The 25,924-nt window shown below is 32.5% G+C and overlaps 1 protein-coding gene across 3 annotated transcripts in view; it reads left to right on the top strand.

Annotated features, from left to right (window-relative positions):
- CSMD3 (CUB and Sushi multiple domains 3) overlaps nucleotides 1-25,924 on the top strand; it is a 611,954-nt gene that overhangs the window by 403,013 nt on the left and 183,017 nt on the right. For all 3 annotated transcript variants that reach the window (XM_061994596.1, XM_061994595.1, XM_061994594.1), the window contains 6 exons: nucleotides 349-518; nucleotides 8,141-8,297; nucleotides 11,553-11,744; nucleotides 14,717-14,843; nucleotides 15,636-15,838; nucleotides 23,724-23,915. In XM_061994596.1, coding sequence (XP_061850580.1) covers nucleotides 349-518; nucleotides 8,141-8,297; nucleotides 11,553-11,744; nucleotides 14,717-14,843; nucleotides 15,636-15,838; nucleotides 23,724-23,915 — 1,041 coding nt within the window. The remainder of the gene's footprint in view (nucleotides 1-348; nucleotides 519-8,140; nucleotides 8,298-11,552; nucleotides 11,745-14,716; nucleotides 14,844-15,635; nucleotides 15,839-23,723; nucleotides 23,916-25,924) is intronic.

Raw genomic sequence — 25,924 nt, 5'->3', positions numbered from 1 at the left:
GTCTTTATCAATTTCTTTGTGGGAGAAGTAAAAATAAATGTATTTACTCTAAACCAAAATTTAACAAAGATTCTTTAAAATATTATAATTACAGAATGTACCATTAACATGATTATAACTCTCCACAGTATTGAACATATTTTTATTCAGGTATTGCATTTTAAATATATCCTTATAACTTTCAGTCACTGTCATGAACATATATTTAATATATTAAACTAGATTTTAGATATCAATAAATGTTTAAAATATCGAAGTAGGTTGTATTAACATTATTATTATCACAATTAATAAAATGACTTTTTTTCCCCTATTAATATATCCCTTAACGTTTTCTTTTAATTGCAGCTGAATGCGGAGCCTCCACAACAAATAATGAAGGAATCTTATTGTCACCCAATTATCCTCTCAACTATGAAAACAACCATGAATGTATCTATAGTATTCAGGTACAAGCAGGGAAAGGAATCAATATTTCTGCCAGAACATTTCATTTAGCCCAAGGAGATGTTCTTAAGGTATGTAATCGTGCCACTTATTTTTTATTTCTAAACTTGTAATTCCTTGTATAATTGAAATTTATCTATCTATGCAATACAGTATCAGGTAAGGTCTGAGCATCTCTGAGAAAATACGTATGCAAATGTGTTTCATTCCTGGGAAAACTGAAATTTAGGGAACCTGTGGTGTTTCCATAATCTGTTTCTTAAAAACTCATATTTTTCTGACTATGTACAGTTAAAAAAGAGTTTGAAACCATAAGGCAAGTGCTGCCTTAACGTGTATTAACGTGTCTTAATTCTTAATGTTAAATATTCATAAAATCTTTTTAAAATTCTGTTTCCTTCTTCATTGGCCTCATAATTTGAGCTAATCTAACTAATCATTACAGCCAAAAGCTTACTTTAATACACCATCTACATAGTATGTTTTGTACATGAAGTTTACACTTTAGATTAGTCTTGCGTACTATGTAGCATCTCTCCAAAACAATAATCCCAGCAATTACATGTTAATTTTTACATTAAATGAAGGTACAATAAAGGGAAAACCAAGATACAAGAACCATAATTTTATGGACTAACCCTTATAAACGCAAAAAGTATTTACTTTGAATTGTAGATTTTATTAGCAAATTCCCTACAATATGAATTTCTGGATTTATTGTTTAGCCACCTATATATTTAAAGCTGATGATCATGTTGTCTTTTACCACATACTGTCTAAATTCTATAAGAGAGATATATTAAAAATAATTGAGTAATAGCCTAACTTTTCACAATAAGCAATTTAATTAAACTTGCCTCTCAGAAATTAAAGGAATAAAAAATACTATGCCAATTATGTTTGATTTTAAAAATAAAAAAAATACTGCAATATTCTGCCATGTAGTTATTAAAATAGGAAGGATTATGTAAAAAAAAAATATTTCTAAGAATTAGCTACAGTTCAGTCAGGGTTTTATGTCATCTAACTTTAGCTACCTGAGCTTTATATTAGGATTTCTGTCATTCGTTGTCAGACACAGGTTTTTAAGGAAAAGGGGGTAATTCTACTCAAGACATAAGCCCAATGTAATATAAAGTCAGTCACACATAAGGAAAAAAAAAATTAAATTAAAAATTATATTCCTCTTAAAAAAACACTAACAAAATAAAATAAATAAAAGCTAGTGGGTACCCAGCATGCACCAATATGTTTATTTTATTTTGACCTCACTGTTTACTTCAAACCAAAATAAGTACCTTTTAATTTTTACTTTAGTACAGAAATATATAATTTGGAATATGCTTAGTATTTATTGATAAATAAACACCATTACAAAAAGCCAAGCAAGAATCCTCAGTTGCTTAAGTTACTGCTAAAAAATCCAGGTGATATATGCAAATATGCCAGTTTAACAGTTTTAGAATTTCTTAATGAAGCAGAACAATGAGTGAAGGTATGTTAAGACCTTTAAATTAACCAAGTTGGATTGTACAGTTGAACTTAAATTCATATTCAACCCAAATCACTATCCTTAAATTTCTTTCCACAGTTTTTACGCCCCTCCAATAAAAGTATATGACTGTGTTTTCCTTAAGACTTTTTAGTTTTAAACCATTCATCTCTATTATCTTTGTGTAAAAGTCATAACACTGAAGTGAGATCTACAGTTATATACAGTTATAAAAATAGAAATGAATATGAATATAAAGTAATTAAAATTTTTTCTTCCTTAATAATTTAATGCTCATGACATTTTGAAAATATCTATGGCTATGTATTTTCTCAAGCCATTCCAACCACTTGCACTAGAAATGTTTACCTAGAAAATGTAAACTCTGAGACTTACTATACTTTAACAGTGGTACATTGAATTTTCTGTGTTTTGCAGGTGTGTCTGTTAGAAAAAAAAAAATCTAGAAATCAGAGTGTTTGTCTTTCAAGTAAGCAAACTTGAATTACAATAATTGGCTAAAGTTCCTCACAATCCGAGGGTTATGGAGTCTCCTTCCTTGGAGACCTTCAAGACCCGCCTGGACATGTTCCTATGTGACCTGATCTAGGTGAACCTGCATCTGCCGGGTTGGACTAGATGATCTCTAAAGGTCCCTTCCAACCCCTACCATTCTATGATTCTATGATTATCACTTCTTTCAGTCTATCTGATATTGTAGGAAGTCAAAGTCACTCAATCTATTTTTGGAAGGAAAGATATCTGTGGAACCATAATATCTAATGTTTCTTCTTGCCTCATCTCTCAGATGAAGATTTTACAAGTCATTTTAATCCCATCAGACTCTTGTTTTCATGTGTCCATTTAATAAAGGAATCTCTTTTGAGGAAGTACAAAGCAGTAGTTGCACATTCCAAAACTATTCTCGCGGAACCAGGTCTGAAGTTCTCTTTTGATCCCTATTATTATTGATTACTTCTCATCTTCAGGAGCTGAAAAAGAATCAGTAGAAGATTTGATGTGAAACTGACATGGGAATATGCTTAGTATTTTTCATTAGTATCTTCAAGATCAGGAAAGTAGGCATTATCCACAATTTCTTTCCTGTATTCCTTTAGACTGATTTGCATTCATGTCATTAAAACAGATTTGAAAAGGAGTTTTCAGGGACTTCCTTTTTTATAGAACTGAGGACGAAAATTAAAAAAGGGAATAATTAGCTTATTTTGCTGACTGACTAATATATTTTTGGCTACAAGTGTAGGACATTAAAATTACACTTTCAAGTGAATCAATAGTCAACAAATGCTGTAAACATAATACATATCACTGTTTTGTAAATGTATATAAATATCATTACCTTGACTAAACTATAAGAAATCTGAGCTGAGTATAGTGAAGTCTCCTAAGATGAAAAATGGCATTGGAAGGAAGTTAAATTTAAAATAATAAGTATCATCCAGTCCTACAACAAACAGCTAAGTGACTTACAGTAAATACACAGTTCCTTTTTAACTATGAGCTAGAGAGGATAAGCAATTAAGCATTTGGAAACCAAGATATGTAAACATTATCTTCTAGACAACCTTTTGCCCAACACAAGAAAGCAAACTCCTAATATTACATAGTTAAAGCCCAGTTTCTCACCTACATAATTTGATTAAGAAATCAATGACACGTCTTTTTTCTTGAGAACTGATAGATGAATATGTTGGAAAGTAAGTTAATCATGTACAATCTGTAAATTTTCTCTCAGCTGATATATTTCTAGATCTGTGCCGACAAAATGTCATTCAAAGTTGAATAGAAGGAATATTCTACTAAACTTTTGATATGTTGTTTAATTGAGTCATGGGGTCTGCTGCTTACTGCATGAATTAACTGATCATCGATCAAATTTATACCTGACAAGCACTATGACTGAAACAATGAAACAGCTGGACTGGGAATACAGCATTAGAGGAAAACAGCATATTGAACACAAATAAATCACTGCCTGTACTGTTACTCCCTAGGCACAGAAGGAGTTCCCATTTATCAGTTTTGAACTGATATAGAATAGAAGTTTCAAAACATATAATTTCTTTTTAATTTGCTTCATTTAGTATGTAATTCTCTTTTTCTCTTGTCAATGTAATTGCTCTGTCTAGTTATATTAATGTTGTAGGCAGGTGTTTTGTTTGCCTCGTTATTTTTTATTGGAAGCTACAGGGAATATATGTCCCTTATGTGTGTATGTGTGTGTATGTGTATGTACATATGTAGGATATAACCTGCTCTTGATAAGACCACATTTTAATATTGAGTAAAATTTCATGAAGGCATATTGAGAATTTGAGATCTGCATAGTTGTTATATGTCTATCTATTTAATACTTACAACCTCAAAAACTGTGTAACAGTTCTTTCCTCCTTGATAATTGTACTGTTAACTGAGTTTGGGGGCCATGTTTCCAGAATTTAAAATATTTAGAGTAAACTGCATATGTGAGAGGCAGAGAAAAAGAATACATGATTTTCAAAGTATGAGAACATTTCTATCAGCTATTTTCCCCATTTTTGTCTCCATTCAACACTCTTTTTTCCTGCTACTGAAACACTCAGTGCAGCAACAGGCAGGTAATGATGTGCTAGTAAACAAAATAGAAGTAGTACTAAGGGTCCCCTTCCCCTGTGCTTAGCACAGCACTTTTTGTGCTCCTGCAAAATATGGAGGATTCAGTTTTACTGGATTTGGTTGCTCTCACACATGATCCAACTTTGGAATGTGTGCACTTCATTCAGGTTTTGATGAGTTTTGTGCAAAGACTTCAAAGGAAGTTAATGTTTAGGTCTTTTTGCTAATTAGATTTTTAAGAGTCTCCACACTTACTATCATAATCTTTTCAGGAATATCATCCTGAAACATGAGTGAGAAAGGTAATAAATGTAGGGGGCAAAAAAATCCCCTCAACATATGGGCCTTTTTTGACCTTTATGTTAGTGTTTCTATTTGCACGTGATATAAATTATACATTTGACAGCGTGTTGACAGCCTCAGCTCTGAGCTGCTGATTTTATGGCATTTCTTCTCTTTATAAAGGCATAGATATTCATATCCATATGCCTTTTATGTTTCAACAGCAAATCTCAAAAATAGTTTTATTAAAATGCACAATTTTAGTAAATTCACTTTATACTATTCCACTGTTAAAACGTTACGGAGTTAAAGAAGCCATCTGAAAAGAAAAAGCCATTAATTTCCATTTTTCTGTAACTATAAATGCAAATATGACCCATCTTCACCAAATTAAACATCTATCAGTTCAAAACATTTTTCTGTAAACAATGTTCACTATTAGCTTCCTTGCTATAACATTTCAAAATATCATTGCAATATGAAGAACATTTTATGTGTCTGTTCCTCTTTATGAATTAATAGTTTGACAGATCAGGCCTTTAAATATCTCATAGATGTTGTCTGAGTATCTTGTCACTGGCATATTCAGGCATCTTACAGAGTCAAGAATCAATTATCTTTGCATTAATGTTACAGGATGACTTAAAGAAAATTAATTCAAGCAAATAATATTTTCATTACTGATTTTTCTTGGCCATTTAGCACTCAAGTGACATAAATCCAAGAGGATTTATGTCCTCCAATAACAACTCCAACAAGGCCTGTAAGAGTGAATATTCCTATATTAAAAATAAGATAATGAGGATATCTTAATTAACATATAATCTTGTCTTCTGGATCAAATTCTAAAGTTGAATTATTAACTAATTCAAAATCCTTAGTAAAACTCCCACCAATTTTAGGAAAGTTAGAGAGAAAATGTTGATTCTGCAAATCTCACAAGAGAATGTAGGTGCATTTTCACTTTCTTTGCAACTTAAACTGTGTCATTTGAATTATATCTAGAAATTCCTTTTTAGTGCCCATTGAGTGAAGCATAAAATGAGACGTTACTTATATTGAGAATTATACAACAAAATATGCATCTTTTTGTTGTCCTAAGGGAGATCTCACCGTCTCAAGATTAGGAGTATGTTTCTTTGAACATTTGAAAATCGGCAACCAGAAAAAAAAAAAGTTTCAGTATTATATTAAAATCGATTACATCTCTCCCTCATCCAAATGCGTTTCTCTTACTCAAAGAATTATAAAGTGTTGGAAGTGTCTGAGTACTTTGAATTGTGTTTGTTAATACAAATAATATAGACTTAGAAGTACTATACATTGGAACAGCTAATTAACCTGAATAATAGAATTAGTGTTAATTCTGAGGTGATGTCAGTATGCCAATGTGAGAGGTCTAATGTGGCAAGAAATTTAAAAAAATTGGCAATAAACTATGTGTTTCATGAACACATAAGGAAAATTGGTATCATGAAGTGGCTTATGAGAAGTTCTGGCAAGACATTGAGAATAGTCAGTAAAACTTAATCATAGGTTCCTTTGATTAAATATTGGCAATACATAACAGGAAACAATTTATCCTTATGTAGCCTTTAAAAACAAAATAAATCCTGAGTCCTTGGGTGTTATAAGTAGCTTGTAGAGATTAGGTAAAAGAACATAAAATTTGAACTAGGTTTTCTTTAAGTCTATTATGATGTAAATATCTCTGTAGAATAGGAGTAATTCTCCTGGAATTGATGTTTTTCTTTCAGTAAGTGAAAAAAAACCTAAGTCCGCTTCAGAACTAACCTTCATAGATCACTTTTTTTTTTAATTTGATTACTTATCTCAGTATAATTTTAAATAAATTGTAAATAAAATTAAAAATTCATTTTAATAGTATTATGTATATTTTTTAATTGATACACATTAACTGCACCTTTTTTCCCTTTAATTTCTTATTTTTACTCTGTTTATGAACATTAGCATTTAAATGTCAAGTACGCTTGGAATTTACCTGTTTCGGTAAAAAAAAAGGAACGATGCCAAATCATTTTACCACACTACTTAAACTGCTCTAAAATTATTTATTTGAGATAGCTAGAAATTACTGATTAGTTTTATTTCAGTATATCATTAAATGTAAATTCTTTATTATTACTAGAGACTGAGGATTTCTGCGAAAGTAGTATTTATGTGTTTAAGCCATTCTCACTGATGGGGAACGGACATCATAATACTTCACATTCACTTTGTCATCTCACTACTATTGCTGGTGTATTTGATTTTATTTCATTGTGATATAGATTCCTGTTTGCAAATGCAAGATTTAATTACATTTCAAATTAATACAATTAGATATTATTTAGATCTGGAGATAATTCTCTATTCTTACAGTAAAGCTTTGGAATGTTCCTATGTTGGAATACAAAAATTATTCGGAGGTCAATTTACTGATTTGCAAATGAAATTTTCTTAAAACCCATTCATCAAAGTTTTAGGTATCTTCAGTGTCACTAAATAAATCCTACAGGATGTAGTGCTTGGATTAGAAACTATTATTAAGTTATAGTTTCACACTTTCTGGTAAAAATAGCAATGCAACAACCTGTGATGTTTTAAAGTGACCAAGCTTATGAGGAAACTTGTTGACAATTATTAAAGAATTGTTTTATATATTTAGTAATATGACAGAAGTTTCTATTTCAAATATGGAAAAGAATAAGTCTTGAAGAAAAATAAATAAATACAGTATTCCAATTTACATATAGATTACATGATTTTCAAGTTACAGAAGCGGTTGTTCCAGTTATTTAATTTCCTAGTCTACTTTTATTTTGTAGTTATAATTGAGCTTCTCTTTACATAGGAAAAAAAATTCTGAGGTCTATTTAACAAGAGAAGGTTGAGGATATGTGAGCTTTTTTCTTATGCCATCTCAGTGACTTGAGGCAGATACAGCTACATGAAATAGGTATTTGCTTGAAGGGTTGTGAACAGCATTACAATATTGTCAGTGAAAGAGAAAACAGAGGTTTAAAAACACTGGGTTGCTATGTCACCTCTGCCCATTTCTGTTGTTATTCAAAAAAAGGAATTGACAGGTTTTAAATTGTGCATTTGAAAAATCACTGAAATTAAGGCAATGTAACTCAAGAGAGGCAAACACTATATGCAAATAGTACTTTGGGTTGGCTGTCAATGTATTTCACTTGAGAGGTCTGTCCTTCCTCTTAATGGAGATGTTCAGGATTATTTCGTAAGTCAAATATCTATATCTTTTTCTTCACAACTATAAAACTTATATTTGTCTTGCAGATCTATGATGGTAAAGATAACACAGCTCACCTGCTGGGTGCGTATACTGGGGCGTCATTAAGAGGCCTGACTCTAAGTAGTACTTCAAATCATTTATGGTTGGAATTTAACTCAGACATGGAGGGCACTGATGAAGGTTTTCAACTTGTATACACCAGTAAGTATTTGAGAAAACAGTAGTAATAGCTTTATGGTTTTAAAAGAAAATAAAAATGCTATCAAAAGACAAATACAATAAAACAGCAAATCAGTCATTAGTCATCAAAATAATATAGTTTCGTAATTTCACTTTGAAAAACCCCAAATATGTAGTATATTGAAAGCTTGCTTTGACAGTACTTGACATAGATTGATATTTAAACCATTGTCTTTTTTCTAGAAAGTTATTTTGAAGTTTTTTTCAGTCATGGAAAGGGAAAGAAAAAAAATTCAGTTGATTCTACTAGCACATAAAATATCTAAGGATGTAAATATTTTTAAATATTTAACAAAAATTCATTGTTTCATTAAGATAATTAATGAGTAAAAGACATTCTCCATTTTAAGACTCATGTCTGATATTTAATGTTGCATTAGACTAGCAATTTCTGAATTTGGATTATTGTTTAGAATAATCTAATTTAGAATGAAAATGAAGAAAAATTCAGAACAAAAAATGTGTTACTTATACATAGACTGACAATTAAAATAAAATATTAGAAGAGGCAAAATCTTTTCAGGTCTCTGTCTTATAGGGTGTATGTAATTACACATAATTTTTGTCAAGAGGCAACTTCTGAAAAGTGTATGTGATTTCTACATGTCTATCGATATTTAGTGTATATGACTTCTTTATTTCATCATTGGTGACTAAAACTGAATTTTTAGCAGCAAAGCAATATTATAAGGTAATTTTGCAATGCAGCAGTCAGCATCCTTCTTTTCCCTGTGTTTGTGTCATTTGTTTTCACCTGTTAAAAAAATGTTCTTATGATTCCAAAAGACTCCGTCATATTTTAAAAACTGATTCTGATAAAAATGATGTAAGTCGAACAGAACAAAATTAAAATATTTCAAGGTACTACAAGACTATGTAATTATTTTTCAGGGGCAAGTTGCGTAATCATACATCATAATAGCCTTTGATAGCATAGAACGATACCCGATGATTAGAGATAGGACTTCCAGTGTTATGTTATTATGTAAGTGTCAAGGTATTACATTTTTCTTATTTATATAGGTACATCCAAGTCCAGTATTTGAAGGTTATCATTAATGTTTCCTGTGTTTTCAGAGAGGCATTGTCATAGAAAACCCTTCCCTTACGATCCTGAACAGTGCTGAAACTTTTGCAGATATTTTTAGAATTGAAAAAGTGAGAAAAATTCATGGGTCCAAATAAAGATACAGAGAAAAGTGATTAAGAAAATCCAAGTGACACCAACTCAGTCACTCAACATCTCCCATGAGCAGACCAATGCCCAGCCATTCTCTGATCAGTGGTCTCTTTGGAAACACTATCTTCCAATTTTATACCTCAGCATGATGGAATACCTCTTTGGTCAATTGAGGATACACTCTGCCTCTTCATCCAGATCATTGGTGAAGATGTTGAAAAACATTGGACCCAGTGTTGACCCCTAGGGCACAATGCTGATTACTGGCCTACAACTAGATTTCATTCCACTGATCATCGCCCATTGGCCATTCCCTGTTTCAGGAAAGACATCTAATATTTGTCTTAAATAGATGTAGACAATGAGACCTTCCAAAAGTACCGTGCACTTAGCCTGAAGCTTTTAAACAGTAAACAAAATCCAAACAAGATGTAATTAAATGTTTGGTCATCGGGGACACATTGTGAGGATTTGTGCTCTTTCAGTTGCCTAAAATGGTCAACTATTGCTATTCTAGATCCCCTTCACTATGCTCCTAGCTATCAGATGTTGCTCCAGAAGGATACATTTTTCCTTTTGGTCTTGTTGCCAGCATTTTCAGCACTGTGTGGATAACTGAAATACACTTAGGGCAGCAAAACCACTGCAAATACCCATGTTTAGGCAATGGAGTTACATGTTCACCATCAAGAAGGAAGTGATAAGTTAAAAAGTACTTTGGTCCTTTGTCTATAATCAGAATCCAGAAAGGAGGATATTTCAGTGATCAAGCCACATTTTAACTTCTTTTCACATAGTGTGATCAAAAATTTTCTTAGAAGTACCCAAACTGGCAATAACGAAAAAGGTTCTTCATTTGGGACTTACATTAGCCTATTTTAGAGCTTTTGCAGTATAATGTGTACTGGTAAAGAATAGTTTGGCTAGGAATGAGAAAATTCAGCTCAAAAGTTGTGGAGACTCTTCAGGAGGTGAGCCATTTTCAGTGAAGTGTTAAATGAGGTAAAGGAAGAACTGGAAATAAACAGCATTTGATCTATGTGAGCACATAGTCATATTCAACCTGAAGCATATTTTTTGTAAAATAAAATAATGACATTCTATGATTCTATGATTTTTTCAAACAACAGTAATGATTCAGTACCTGAAGAGAGGTTGTGAAAGGCTGTTGCCCAGATTGAGAAACACCGTGTAAATGACTTCACTGAAGAATGACGATATGAAAAAAACCTTCATTTGATCAAATCACCCACCTGTAGGAATATTAATCTGTCACAAAGTGCCTTTTTTATGGACATACAATTTGAGCTTCATGATCTTGATAAAATACATTTGGTTTTGAACAAAGTGGAGTTTCTAGTTGCTTTTCAGTAAATAACAAAAAACCTCATCTAGATTAGAAAATCTTTCTCCCAGTGTTAATAGGCTTCCCCGTTTCTTTATGTTCCGTGTCATTTCATTTCCTTCTTGGTCCATATCTCTTAATCCTCAAAAATGTCCAAATAATTTAGTTTGAATTCTCTAGATCATCATTGCATTGTGCATGTAGTCTTTAAATTTACAAACTGCTGGATTAGGGTAAGGATTGATGAATATAACAGTATTTCTTTGGTACCATAGGTGCTATTGTGCTACTAGTCTTAACCATGCACAGTAAAAACTAACAAAACTACTGTGCAATTTTGTTATGAGCCTTTAAATATCTATTCACGAACTAAATTGCCATAAAAAAAAATGGACTGCCATTTTAAAATTTATCATAGCATATATAGAACTAATTGACAATGATAATGATATTTTTTTTCTCGGTCTTTAATTTGACACTTAAGAAGATGAAGTTCTGATACCATTTTGTTTGCACACTCTTAAGTGAGAAATATAGACAGTTATCCTATTTAGACTGTTTAATAACAGAAAAAAAAATGAATATGTTGTTACTCGAAGTATGAAAATATTGGATTTCCACTGGAAAACATAAAATCTAAATTTCATTAATGTGTCTGGTTTTGTAACTATAATTTTTTTTCCTACTGTAGGTTTTGAGCTTTCACATTGTGAGGACCCTGGCGTGCCCCAGTTTGGATACAAAATCAGTGATCAAGGCCATTTTGCTGGAAGCACGATAATTTATGGATGCAATCCAGGTTACACACTCCATGGAAGTAGCCTTCTGAAGTGTATGACTGGAGAAAGAAGGGCATGGGACTACCCTGTGCCATCGTGTATTGGTAGCAGACTTTTAAAATTTATTTATTTATTTAAACTATTACCTGAACATAAGAAAAAAAAAAATTAAAGATCGTTAGATCTATGTAGACTCTGATCTGTACGTGAACAGATCTATTTATACATAGATCTACAGATCTATTGATATAGGTCTCATCTATATCTGAATGGTGTTGCTTTTTCTTAGGTTAAAAAAAACTTGAAGGGAACTTCAACTTTTTAATGTTCTAAGGAAATACTAAAAATTTCATATAGTTCAAATCTAGGTCTACTGGAAGGCAGTCAGAAGAACATCTCATGGATGATAGTTGAACACTCTTGATGTATGTTGTTATGTCCCCTAAATGACACAGGCAGTTTGGAGGAGAGTCATGGGGTTTCATTATTCAGCAATTCCTCTTCAGAATAGATACATACAGCTCAAATAGTACACCTTAGGGTTGGGAAGTGAGCCAGATTCAGAGCTGATATAAACAGAAATTTTCAACAAACTGAGTCTGGATCTCTTTAAAGATGATATGGTCATATATTCAAGGGTTTATATTCTTTTTTTGTTTCAGTACTGGTAAACCATCCAACTCAAATGACTATCTTTAAAAAAAATTACACAAATTAAACACCTACATTTTATACTGCCACAATGGTCTTTGGGAAAGCTACAGTATTATTATTCCAAAATTTTCTATATAGCTGAATCTGTTTACAATATAAATCTGTGGTGTAAATTTATTGAGATTTAAATTAATCTTATACAAATCATATCTATCAGTCTGCTATTCACAGGGAGCTTACTTTTTCATGTTAATCAAGGATCACTGCAAATGCTTTAAAATACTCTTGAAAGTATATCATATGAATCCTGTAAGTTTCTTTTCGGGCTGAAAAATACATAAATTGATGTCTTCTTGGGCTAAAAGATATACCGTAAAATATTGATGATGTCTTAGTAGTGATATAACATGAGAAAATTGACTAGACGAGAACTGGGAAGATAAAGGGCAGTTAAAAAATACGCAAGAAGATCAACAAAAAAAAGCATGCTCACATTAGAAATATACTCTGTGACTTTTTTTAGATATGTCTTGAATGTGTCCATACAGAAGCCCGAGTCCTATGATCTCTCTCTCATCTATGATCAAAACAGTCAGTTTTTGAGACTTTAAATTCAGTAATGGATTAAATAGCAGGACATGAAGATGAATCAACAGTAAAGCTGTTGTAAAATTTTCCATTTATTGGAATCATTCAGCATTCATTTTTTGTTGGAATTGGATTGAAACTAAATTTCTTTGATATGAAAGGAAATTAGGGGAAAAAAAGATTGTTTTTCCAACACCGATGCCCTTTATTTCCAGAGTACTTATTTATGAGCTGTATGCACTCAAGTTCCATCCTTACAAGAACTTGGTCCCAGCCCATATCCTTAGATATTTATGAGCAAGATATCTCAACAGACATTTTAATTTGCTGCTGCTATCAGAAACTAGCTTGAAAATATTACTGTGCTTCTTTTAGTATAATTTCAATGTGACATGGGCAAGATAATAGCAAAACTATTTTCAAGCAATTGTGATAATCATAAATCTTAAACATGTAGTAAACATTACAAAGAACATACTGTCCATGTAATTTGCAGAAATAAATGTAGTGTAATATATATTTCCTTTAACTTGGCAAACTTAGAAGAATCTTAACCATTGACATGTTGAGGCAAAATTAAGGTTCTTAATTAGGATTGTCTTAGTAGAATGCAATCTGAAGATGTAAGATAAAGAGGATTTTGCTCTGTTATGCCTGACTGCAACCTGAGAAGATGCTGCTTTCTGAGAAGTCACCACTTGCACAGCTGATTCAGCAACCAGCAAAAATGGAGAGCTGGAACCTTGCTGGAGAGGCAGAAGTAAATTACAGAGGAGAGAGAGGGAACATTCAAAAATCATTTTAAAAAAAGCAAGACAGTTATCTGCTGTGAAAATTAGAAATTATAAATTTGAAGTTGTTCAGTGATCCTGGATGAAATGTAATTAATTTTTAATTTAATTCAGTTTGTCAGTAAGTAATTTTTTCTTTATACTGCACTCTGTTCATTTCCTTACTCTAGTGAAAGAAGAGTATATTATGCTCCAAGTTGAATAATATTAAAAAAAGAAATTAAAAGAGCATTTAAGAATTAAAAGGTTGGGAAAGTGCGTAAAAAAGATATGAAAGACCACCTGTCTCTGCAAATTTGCTTTTATTATATCAGAAAATCCATAAAGAGTAGCATTTCAATTATATTTTATGATGGAACTCACAGATCATAAGGTAATAAATCTTGCAACTAAATATTTTGGGAGATGTTAAATCAAATAAAGCTACATTTTAACTATACCAAGAGATCTCATCAAAGTATTATTTTAGCTTTTCATTTTATAAAAGTATTAGATGGACTTTAAAAGGAAAGAAGGTGAAATAGGAAGGCTTTAAAAGCCTAAGAGATTTGCATTAAAAAAATAAGTTTTTCTCAAAGACTAGGTATTAAAATTATGGAGTCCTTAGTTTTGCCTAATGACTGGCTGAGGCTATCTAAGAGGGAGCTGCTTACCCTCTGTGATAGAAATACTATAGCTTCACTGTAAGGACAATTTTTTAGTGAGCAATTTTACAACTCTTTGTCTATGCTGAAAGGTGAATTAATTTTCTCTCTTAGAAGAGTGGTTTTAGTTAGTATGTTTCATCCCCCTTATTTTTTTTTTTTTTTTACTTCTTTATTTATTTATTTTTTCTTAATTTAATTGTGCTCCAGAGTGTTTCTTTTTTTCAGTAACAATCTAGATTCTTGTCATTATAGTATGGTATGTTTTCTAATTATTATGGTGTATTCAAAATAATTAAAGAAATATAAATAATAAAGGAAACTATAAATATATTCAAAGGAAACCACATTTATGGGTAATGAATTCGAAGTTACACATTATGTAATGTTTTTTATTAGCTGAATGTGGAGGCCGTTTTAAAGGAGAATCATCAGGAAGAATCTTGTCTCCTGGCTATCCTTTTCCCTATGACAACAATCTGCGTTGCATGTGGGTGATTGAAGTAGATCCAGGAAATATTGTCAGGTACTGGAAACAATTCTTACATCAAATCCTTTTGATTATGTATTAACCATTTCTTAACTGCGCAGTGGAGAAAAAAGAGATTTAGGATTTAAGATGCTTTTCAAGGACTGGTTTTTGGCACTCTAAGTTTGAATACGTAGGTTTGTATTGAAAGTGTCTGTTTTTCAATGAATGTTATCTGATGAAGAACATGCTTTAAAATTAATTACATTTTTGTCAAATTCTTATGAATTTTTAACCGATTCATAAGTGTATGTATGCAAACATATATACAGACTAGATGTTAACTGCATATCTATTTTAAAATATCTAATATTAAAGCTATTTTAATGCTACAACACTGAGTAAGTACAAAGTAAAAAGTGCTAGAGTAAGCAGAACCATTGGGTAGAAAAGCCTACATTTTTTAAAAAATACCTGCATTGTAGTAGTTATTTTAGTTAGGCATTCATGCCATATTGCTAATTGCATGAGTTTGTATTTTCAATGAGAATGTGATAGGTATTATTGTCTTGAGAAAAACAAGACTATTTTCTGAAAAGATTCAGTGAATAATTGCATTAAATGGCTAAAGTTATATATTGTTCCATGGTAAGCAAATGCAATTTCTTTTCATTTCAAATACATTTTTTTAATTGATCTTTTATGCATTCAAGGTAAAAGTGTGAAATATTATGGAAAACCATGCTTGCAAATCAAAGTTGATTTTATTTTTTTTTGTTTAGTTTTGTTGCTAAAGATATATTGTTGAGTAATATGAAAGCTGACAATAAAATCATTGTAATCTTGCAGCCTCCAGTTTCTTGCTTTTGATACTGAGGCGTCCCATGACATTCTACGAGTTTGGGATGGTCCACCTGAGAATGAGATGTTACTAAAGGAAATAAGTGGGTCTCTTGTTCCTGAAGGCATTCACAGTACGCTGAACATAGTAACTATCCAGTTTGACACAGATTTTTATATCAGCAAATCTGGATTCGCCATACAGTTTTCAAGTAAGTTGAAGAATCACCATTTTATAAAAGTATAATCCTGGCAAAAATCAGTGAAAACATTTCTTACTTTGTTAGGGAAGGAGTTGGACCACACGTACTGATTTCCTGTAAAGCCATATTTTAAATTTTAAAAAAAAAGTTTGTTACAAGGGCCACTGTGACAGTGCCAGAAAGCTCATAATTATGAATAATGTTTTTCACAAAGGAGGTATGTTAAAGGCTCCATCCTTTTCTAACCTATAACACTTGTTTTCAGAGACATCCATGCAGAGTCTTCGTTCCTGCTGTGCTTTTATAGCATGTAACAGGAAACAGCAGTGTCCTTCTCCCTTTTGCCTTCTAGTACTATTCTGTCTTATTACAGCAGCATGGTGACAAATCTGAACAGTTATTTGACTGTTGTTAAAGCCCTTTAGACATTTTTAGTGCTGATACAGAAGAAATCGTTGAATTTTAATGTTTTTTGAGGGGGAATCAGTTAAATTTCTATGTATTTTTTCAAGATTAGCTTGACCTCTTCTAGTATCAACATTTTGTTTAGTAGTAACAATGTTTCTAACATGAGTCAACAGTCACTCTTAATTATCTTAATGATAATATTGTTTACCTTGTTTTGCTTCCTGTGCTTGGTAGTTGAATTAGCCCTTGTATTGGCCCTATCCTCATTCTTCTTATATGTATGGCAAATACATGTATACACAGTACTTGGTAAAAAGAATGAAGTATGTGAGTGAGAAAGTAAAAGATATTTATTTTGTACTGACAGAGTACCTCTGTTGCATCTTCTGGGTTTTTTTTAAGAAAATGAATTTTACCCTAACCAAAGTCGGCACAGCCTTGAATAGAATTTTTAATTCCTTAGCTCCAAGATAATATTGCCATTTTACTACCATAGACCCTTTCAGAGCCTGCTTTGGCGAGTCTCATGTTTATTTAATATCTCCTTTATTCAATGTTGAGGCTAAATATGAAATGTGGAGAGCATTATTCATTGAACTTTCTCAGGGAGTCATTAAAGGTGAGTAGAAAAAGAGGTTGATGTAGTCTAGGAATGGAGTTGCAAGGAAAAGTGAATCAGATGTAAAGCTACAGTCTTTAGATCTTGCAGTCTGAGATCTAATGGTGACAGTTTAAAGGATCCATGAAGTGTTACTGCCTCAGAACTTCTCTTACTCTTCAGTCCAGATTCACAAAATCACAGTGATCCTTCTCATATACTTGATATTACAGAGTTTGGATATATATTCCTTACTAAAATAACAAAGTTTTTTTTTTCTTGTTAAAGTTTTAAAAATGTATAAATAGCTACACAATCTGAGTTACACTGTTACTGTATGGACATACTATTTTACTAATCAGAGAAGAAATATATTTGAAAACGTGGAGGAAAATATACCTCTCTGCAAGCTTTTTTCAAGCTTTCATATGCTTTCTTTGAGTATATAATGTTGTCTGAGTGAAACAGATGGTGTCTGCATACTTTATCTACAATGTAATTAACAAACAGAATCCTCACACAGGGGAGGTATCTACTTTTACTTTCCTCTTTCTCTTTCATGAAATTAGGTATTAGTATTTCACTGCACTATTGGCCCTTTTACCTCGAGAGGAGTGTTATTCAACGACAGCAGATATTTTATGATCAAACCTTTTTAAGATTATAAATGCTCTATTTTTTAATATGTTTTTCTGAATCTTTGAACTAAAAATCTTGTTCTAAGAACTGGATTAAAATTACAAGTTATTTACAGATTTTGACCTCACTTTATCAACTGATCATATACAATTCTGACTCTGTCATTTATTTAATAAGTGGAAGTGTTCACCATTGGTAATGCAGTGTAATTCAAATTTGACTTCTTTACAAATCATCCAATACATACAGAAAATTAACTTATATCTAGTAAAATAAGTTAGGTGAGATAACATTCTTTAGCAAATTAAAGGGAGGGAGAGAAAGTCTAGAGGAGCTTCAATGTTATATAAATAGTTGAAAGAATATTGTAATTTAATTAAAATTATGTATTACAGATAGTATTGTTAGAATTGTATCTATTGTGCCCCACACAATCCTTTACATGGCAATGAAGTGGTTAATAATTTTGTAAAATTTAGGGCAAGGGAAGGATAAAAGAGTCAAGATGAGATTGATTGACAAGGATAGTTTTTCTAAGAACAATTTTGCACTACTCTGAGAGAAGAGAAAGTGATGGATTTGGGATGAAATAAGGGACCTCAGACTTTCTGCCACCATCATGTATCTAGGCCTCCTCAAGGTGCTGTTTGTTTTGTACATCTAGTGTAAACAAAGAAATAAATGCCACTGCTGATGATGTCACATCTCATCACTAGGCAGAACAGGCCTTTGGTCTAATGTTATCTCTGATCTATAGTGTATTTTCTTGTTGGACATTTGAACACAATGGAAAGAGCCCACAAAGCCTGTAAAACAAAGTACAAAAAGATATGCAATAATGCAGAATATTTTAAAAACTGTTATATATGTGTAACAGAAAAATAAGAGCCTCTGGGGAGTCACCTTTAGGACTGCAATATGAAGATTTTGGAACACATCTAAATGGGGTAAGCAAATTGAATAATGTAGCTGGAGAACAGGTGCCAGTGGTCTTCTCTTAAATTAGGAGAGCATGAAAGGTTGATAATAAGCTACAAGCAATATGTGAACAGGAAGTACCTGTTACAGCATATTTTCTCTGAACTGTCAGAGACAAAGCATAAAGTGCCCAATACATGCTGGAAGTACACCAATAAAATCAGAAGTAACTTCATTTGATCAGTTTTCTGCACAATTTTGCAATTCTGCACAAAATAGAAAATTAAACCAAGAAAAGTGAAGGAAGAAGAGAGGGGAATAAATGTGTATTTGCCAGAGACACAAACTGTATATCTCGGGGTAAGACAGAAGTACTAAGCATAAAGAAACATTTCCTTCAACTGACATTATTTCATGTCACCAAGCTGGAAGTAGTAGCTGAAAGAGGAAAAGAGAGAGAAAGATAACAGTAAAAAGTTGTTTGAGAACATTTCAAGGGCCTTTGAATTTCAAAGGTTTCAAGGGATTTCAAAGGCCTATGAATCTCATATTACAGGGAAATTTCCTCTCTGCCAGCTTTAACAGTTCAGGTACCATTTATCATTAATGCAGAAAAGAAGAATTTGTATGAATCTCTTACAGGTCACTATTTCACTGTTAATAGCTGCACAAGTGTGTCAGTCAGCACTGCAGACTGCATTCTGCTCAGGCCTAAGTATGCAGTCACGTTTCTAACTAATTAAACAGCACACAATACGGAACATTGTAAGGCACCTAGTGCAGAACTAACCTTTTAAACATATTTTGAGTATTCATGAACTATTTGTAAGTAGATACTGTAACAGTATTTTATGTCATGTGAGAGCAATTTCTTACATAACATATATCTACCTGGATGGCTTAGATTTGACAATATTACTTTGTAGACTATATTTATGGTGATATTGTTTACTTTGATTACATTTAATGATTAAATGCTTCTAAGTCAGCATTCTATATTTATGTTTAGTGCTGATTTATAGTCACGTTGTCTTCTGAATTTCCTGTGTTCTGTTTTTTGGTTGTTTTTGTTTTGGGTTTTGTTTTTTTCCGATCGGAAACAACTGAAAGTTGACACTGATATTAGTAAAAAATAGTATTTGAGACAAAAATTATGTGCCTTGATTGACTGGATAAGGTGTATAATCTCAGTGAAGCTTTCCCTCCCTTACATTTCCATAACTACCAGTAAGTGAACAAAACTACACTAGACTAGAGCTTGCTACTTTATGTCTTCTGTGTACAAAGCATCATCTCCCAAAATACTTGTTTTATGGAGATTTTACCCTGATAATTAGTCTCTGCATTCATACACTACATTGGTTATTCAGCATCCCTTTTTACAATCTTACATGGAACTATAGGCAAACTGTAGTGTGACTGGTAAATTCATCTGTTGCAGTTTAAAAACTTTATTTTGATGAAACCTTTAGGTAACTATGCATTTTTAAATGCACGTGAAGCTCATTCTGCACCACTGAAATATCTTCTGACAGTATGTTTTGCATGCAGGAGAGTAGTATGGTGCTGTTTTTTTAGCATACTGTGAGAATATATCTTGTTGAGTATTTGATACAAAGAAAACAGCTTGGAATTAAAATACAATCATGTGGCTGGGGAAACTATTTTTCCAGTGGTAAATAAATGAGATGCCATAGTTACTCTGCTGTTTTCATGGACAAATTCCGGTACTGTGTTAATGATTTTTTGGAGATGCATTTTCCGACATTTTCTGCATCACTAGGCTGCTTTATTTATGATTCGTGTGCCATTCTTCACAGATATACACAGGCAACACACATGCAGATACACATGATGGGCTCTTTCCTGCAAGTACAGATATGTTTTCAGGACTGTTATCCTTTTTGTACACTCAGTTCATTCAAAGTGCAAAATCAAGGACAAGGCAAACCAACAATGCTGTCCTCCATTACACAACTCTGTCCTTAACAGTTGAAACAGAAGAGGTTGCACACTATTCTGTAAAGAAATTAAGCAGATATATTTTTTCACTCAGATAATCATAATGATCTTTCCAGTAGAAATGTAAGATTTTTCAATGCATGAGTAGCCGTTGTATGTGGTCCAAGATCTGAATGATTGCTTCTTTCTGAGAAGCTATTTCTATCTCCCTGTATTCATATATATACATAAAGAAATAGGGATAGATCTGCTACAAAAAGCTTAAAAATATTTACAGTTCAAAAAAATCCCCAAACCCCAGAATATGCAATGAAAATGAAATTAAGGCTTTCAAAACACTTCTCTCCAGCTGGAATGCATTGCCAGCATGATTACATATTGTAACAGTATCTATTTTATGCTGAGATCCAGCAATTATCTGAAACCATACGACAATTAACTTATTTGGGGCTGGGTTTCATACACAGTGACAAACCTATGAGCAAATGCTTAAGGGATAATAAATGTTCAGAAGAGTTTCATGGGGGTTTTCTTTGGGTGGTTATTTTGTTTTGATCTATTTGTTGCTTTTTTACCCATGGAAAATTATCTTGACCTACCTTGCACCTCATTTATTGCAGAATCTGAGAGGAATGAAACTTGCCTAAGGTAAAGTAACTAAGAGTTAGATAAACAGAGAACTTGCTGGGACAGTGTAGAAAGCCCTGATTGTGCAAAATGTTACACTCCTTTTGTTGAAGAGTTACATTGTCTCAAATTCCAATTATTTGTTTTAATATTTTCCCATTTTAATTTTCAAACAATGACTGACAAACTCAGAATCTATAAAGTCATGCAAAAGCAATAAACTGAGTCTATGGTTAGAATTTACTTTAAAATCATTATTGCTATGCTCCTAAAATATCTGTTAGATCTACAGCAGAAACAGAAGTTAAAAACAGATTTAAAAATTAATCTCAGCAGTACTACTGTAGGTAGAAGACTGAATGAAAACACTAGTTATTTTATTCTTGTTTTGGAAAATCTATATAGGAAGTTGGATTTGAGATTGCAAATAGCAGGCTGACCTGATTCTCGAACAATGTTAGAGATGCAGGGAGACTGCAGTGTCCATAGGGGTAAAAGTATTACATAGAAATTGGGACAGATTGAATTTTGAAGGTGCAGTCTGTCAGAATGAAGTCAGGCTGACCAACAATTACAGAAACCCTTTATTTAAAGTGATAGGTGTTTAAAAGAACACGTTGGTTTAAATCAGATTTTTTTTTTTACATTCTGTGTGTTACAAAGAGCTTGAAATTTGGAAGGCTTAGAGCTTCAACCCTGGTATTGTGCTCTGGAAAAAAAGGAAAGGGAAAAAATTGTTTTCTTTCCACTATTTCTCAAACAAACAAATAAAATTCCACTTTCTTTTCTCTTCAGAAGACACATCAGGGACTGCCGTGATGCTGTGTGAGCAGTAGTCATAATATTGATATCAGCAGTAAGCACAGCACTGCAAGAGCTGCTGTGGAAAATCACTACCGTAATGGTAGGGGTTTGGAAGGGACTTTTGGAGATCATCTAGTTCAATCCCCCTTCCAAAGCAGGTCCACCTACACCAGGTCACACAGGAATGTGTCCAGGCTGGTCTTGAGGACCTCCAAGGAAGGAGACTCCATACCCTCCCTGGACAGCCTGTTTATGCTACAGATCCAAAAGAAGTAGGTTGAATAAGCATGCAAATATGCAAGAAGGTTTTCACATATGTCAAATAAGGAAAAGTTATTAATTTGATATATGTATATCTCAAAATTAATTTGCATAATTATTACTAAGTGACTAAAAACCCCAGACAGTTTGTATCAGGAATTCCAAATAGGTATGGATGTCCTTCAACCTTTATTTCAGCCATATACATTTCTTCTGCACAATGATGCAATCTAGTAAGAACTGTATGATGTACATACAGTAAATTTTATAGCAACACTTTTGAGTACTTTGAGACCAGTTACAAATTCGAGTATGAGCCCGTATTCTAAATTTCATTTCAGCATGTTTTAATATCATAGAATCGTTATGGTTTGAAAAGACCTTTCAGATCAAGTCCAACCAGTCACCTCACATTGCCAAGCCCGTCACTAAACCATTTCCCCCAGTACTTCATTTATGTGTCTTTTGAATATCTCCAAGGCTAGTGACTCCACCATCTCCCTGGGCAGCCCATTCCAATGCTTAATAATAGCCTCATTGAAAAAGTTCTTCCTAACGTCCAATCTGGTTTTACTATTGGCTTCGATCTAAGTGTAACTTAGGATTTCTTTTTCACTTCTGACCTATGCTCCCATTATGCACCTTTTTATATTTGATAAAATTTCACTCCTTTGGTCTATCTCCAGTATCTTATTCTTCTGCCCACAAAATTTATAACATTTACTAGTATAGTGCAATGAAATGTGGCAATTTTATAGTAATTTTATTACTATTTTAATTATGTTTTTTTCTTAATTAAAATCCATCAACTACTTAAAGATATAAACAGGAGTCCTGATCACTGTCTAAAGCAGAAGTTGAAATCACATGCGTAATTATATATATAAAAAATATTTCATTTATTTTGTGGTGATTAATAAAAAAATATTTATTTAGTCTTGTAGGAGTAAGGAGGAAAATTTCCCTAACTTCTAGTAATAGTTGATTTTTTTTTTGGTGGTGTTTTTTTTGGGTGTTTTTTTCTCTGTACTCTGGACTTTTTATTTGGAAAAACAATCCCATAAAAAGCTACATAACTCTATGGAGCTGTTTGTTTATTAAGTGTGACTTTGAAAGCAAAATACTAGTTTGTTGGGTTTTTGTTGACTTTTGGTGTTTCTTTTTCAGGGAGATAATCTATTTAGACCAAGATTTCTTATTCAGAAAAGTAGTAAAGATATCAGCCATGCACTTTGCAGATGAATACATCCATGCCTGCTGCTATTAGCTCCCCAGAAAGAGGGCATCTGAATTAAATCTTAATACTGCCACTTTGTGTTTATGTTACACAGATTGCTGATCTCAGTGGGAGTAGTCCCACAGGCAATTCTGACATTTGTTATTTATTTGTAACACCTATAACATTTTACAGTACTGTAATGTGATTATGAAATGTTTACTTTGATAAACATTGCTGTGCTTACTTTTTATGTAACCTTACTTAATTTGATGCATAATATATTAAATAGTAGTTTATTATAATAAATTACATCTGAGAAAAATATTTGGAATTCACTTATGCTTCCCTTGTAGTAATTTTGGATTTGCAGAGCTATCTGATCATAAAAATGTTATGAGGCAAAAGTGAATTGAAAAACTGACTTTTTAAAAGGAAAACTTTTTCCCCTTCTCTGCTAGGTTCCGTAGCTACTGCTTGCCGTGATCCTGGTGTCCCCATGAATGGAACTAGAAATGGAGATGGAAGAGAACCTGGAGACACTGTTATTTTTCAATGTGACCCTGGCTATGAGCTGCAAGGAGATGAGAGAATAACCTGCATTCAGGTAGAAAATCGGTACTTCTGGCAGCCCAACCCACCAGTCTGTATAGGTATGCAGAAAAAAATCAAATAATGCATTCCTAAACTTTAAAATTCTGTTTAAATGAATCACACTAGTCTAGGAACTTTCTTATAAGAACAAAGGCATTCAAGTACTGCAAATATGATAAATTGTTCTGTATGAAGAATTCTGTATGGTATGTATTATCAAAATTTTTCCTCTGGAGGGGATAGTATAACAGTTCTCATCCTTTCACTCTCAAGGCCATATAATTTATAGTTTGGTGATCTGTGACAGAGAAAGCAAGTAAGTCAATATCAAGGACACTATAAGCTTTGCCTTAAAACTTGAAAAATGGTAGTAAGTGTGGAGGATGTGGTTAAAGTCCATATGCCCATATGTGCAAAAAATCAGATAGATGATCTAGTCAATTTATAAATCAGGTAAACTTGTGCAAGGCTGAAAGTAGAATACAACAGGAAAGAGTGAGAAGATGGCAGCGTAATTTCTCTGTCACTCTTTATTACTTTAGAAAAAACAAAATGTTTATTAGCAAAAATTAGTATATAGTATTAGAATATAATAGTATATAATAATACTAAATTAGTATATAGTATTTACTGCAAAGAATGGACAATTCATTTATTAATATAATTAATTCATTTATTAAATTTAGTGACTTGTTTACTTTGTAGGCTAGTAATTGTGTAATGATGAAAGGCAGTAAAGCCACAATCATTGTACTGATAAAGTGTTTGTGGGAGAATATAGGTTAAGATATGTATTTGTAAATAAAATATTCAATTTACCCTTCGTGGATCCATGGATCAATAGATTTCAAATTATTTGATGTGTTTTCAGATGTTTTGCATCTCACTGTAAGGTATTTCTTGAGGATAAGAAGACAAGGAAAGGCTGCAGGAACTGGCGCTGTTTAGTCTGGAGAAGAGGAGACTGAGGGGGGATCTTATTAACATTTACAAATATTTAAAGGGTGGGTGTCAGGAGGCTGGAACATCCCTTTTTTCTATAGTAGCTAGCAACAGGACAAGGGGTAATGGGATGAAGCTGGAACACAAAAAGTTCCACTTAAATATAAGAAAAAAGTATTTTAGTGTGAGGGTGACGCAGCACTGGAAGAGGCTGCCCAGAGGGGTTGTGGAGTCTCCTTCCTTGGAGGTCTTCAAGACACACCTGGACATGTTCCTTTGCAACCTGATCTAGGTGAACCTACTTCTGCAGGGGGATTGGTCTAGATGATCTCTAAAGGTCCCTTCCAACCCCTACCATTCTATGATTCTATGAAAAATTATAACATTTATTTTTGGAAATACTTTCTCAGTCTAATGCTATTGTGATTACCATAGCTTGGACCAAATAGATTTTGAAAGCATTTAACTTGGTTAACTGAATCATGATGTAAAGTAATAACAAAGTACAAAAGTCTCTGGGAGATAGCAGATTCCCAGTAATTCTGTGCCTGGAAATCAAAAATGTACAAAGTTTACCCTACACATAACTTCAACGTTATCATGGATTATCAAAGACTTTGAAAAAATTAACGTCATTATGATGGAAGAAATAAGAGGCAGGAATAATTCATGAAGATGTAATGTTGTACTATGTTCTGTATTATTTTATCAGTTCTTTACACTCCAAAATGTCTTCTTGAACCTCCTAATTATCAGTACTTAAAATTCAAATGCACTTGTTAATTGTTCTTACCTGTGAGACTGCCTTGGTTATTTAGACTCCCTCAGTCTTGCCTGTAATACTGTTTTAGGAACATCTTCATTTCAAAAGTGATAGCAATCGGGAAATTACAAATAATTAAATATTGATTCAAGTATTTGAATGATTGATGAAAATTAGAAATTCTTCTATACTGACGAAGTATAAATTTGAGAACATACCTCTGCCAAAAGAGAGTAGTCAGACTTATGCTTGTGGTGTTTTCCATTCCAAAGTCTTCCTAGAGTCAATCTTTTTTAGATACAAGAATCTTAAATACTAAATTCATTTATTTTGCTCAAGGATAACATAAAAAAAAACCTGACA

Source organism: Colius striatus, chromosome 4 (assembly GCF_028858725.1).
Source record: "Colius striatus isolate bColStr4 chromosome 4, bColStr4.1.hap1, whole genome shotgun sequence".
Lineage (NCBI taxonomy): Eukaryota > Metazoa > Chordata > Aves > Coliiformes > Coliidae > Colius > Colius striatus.
Note: the sequence above shows the minus strand (reverse complement) of the source record. Positions and strands in the feature narration are given on the sequence as shown.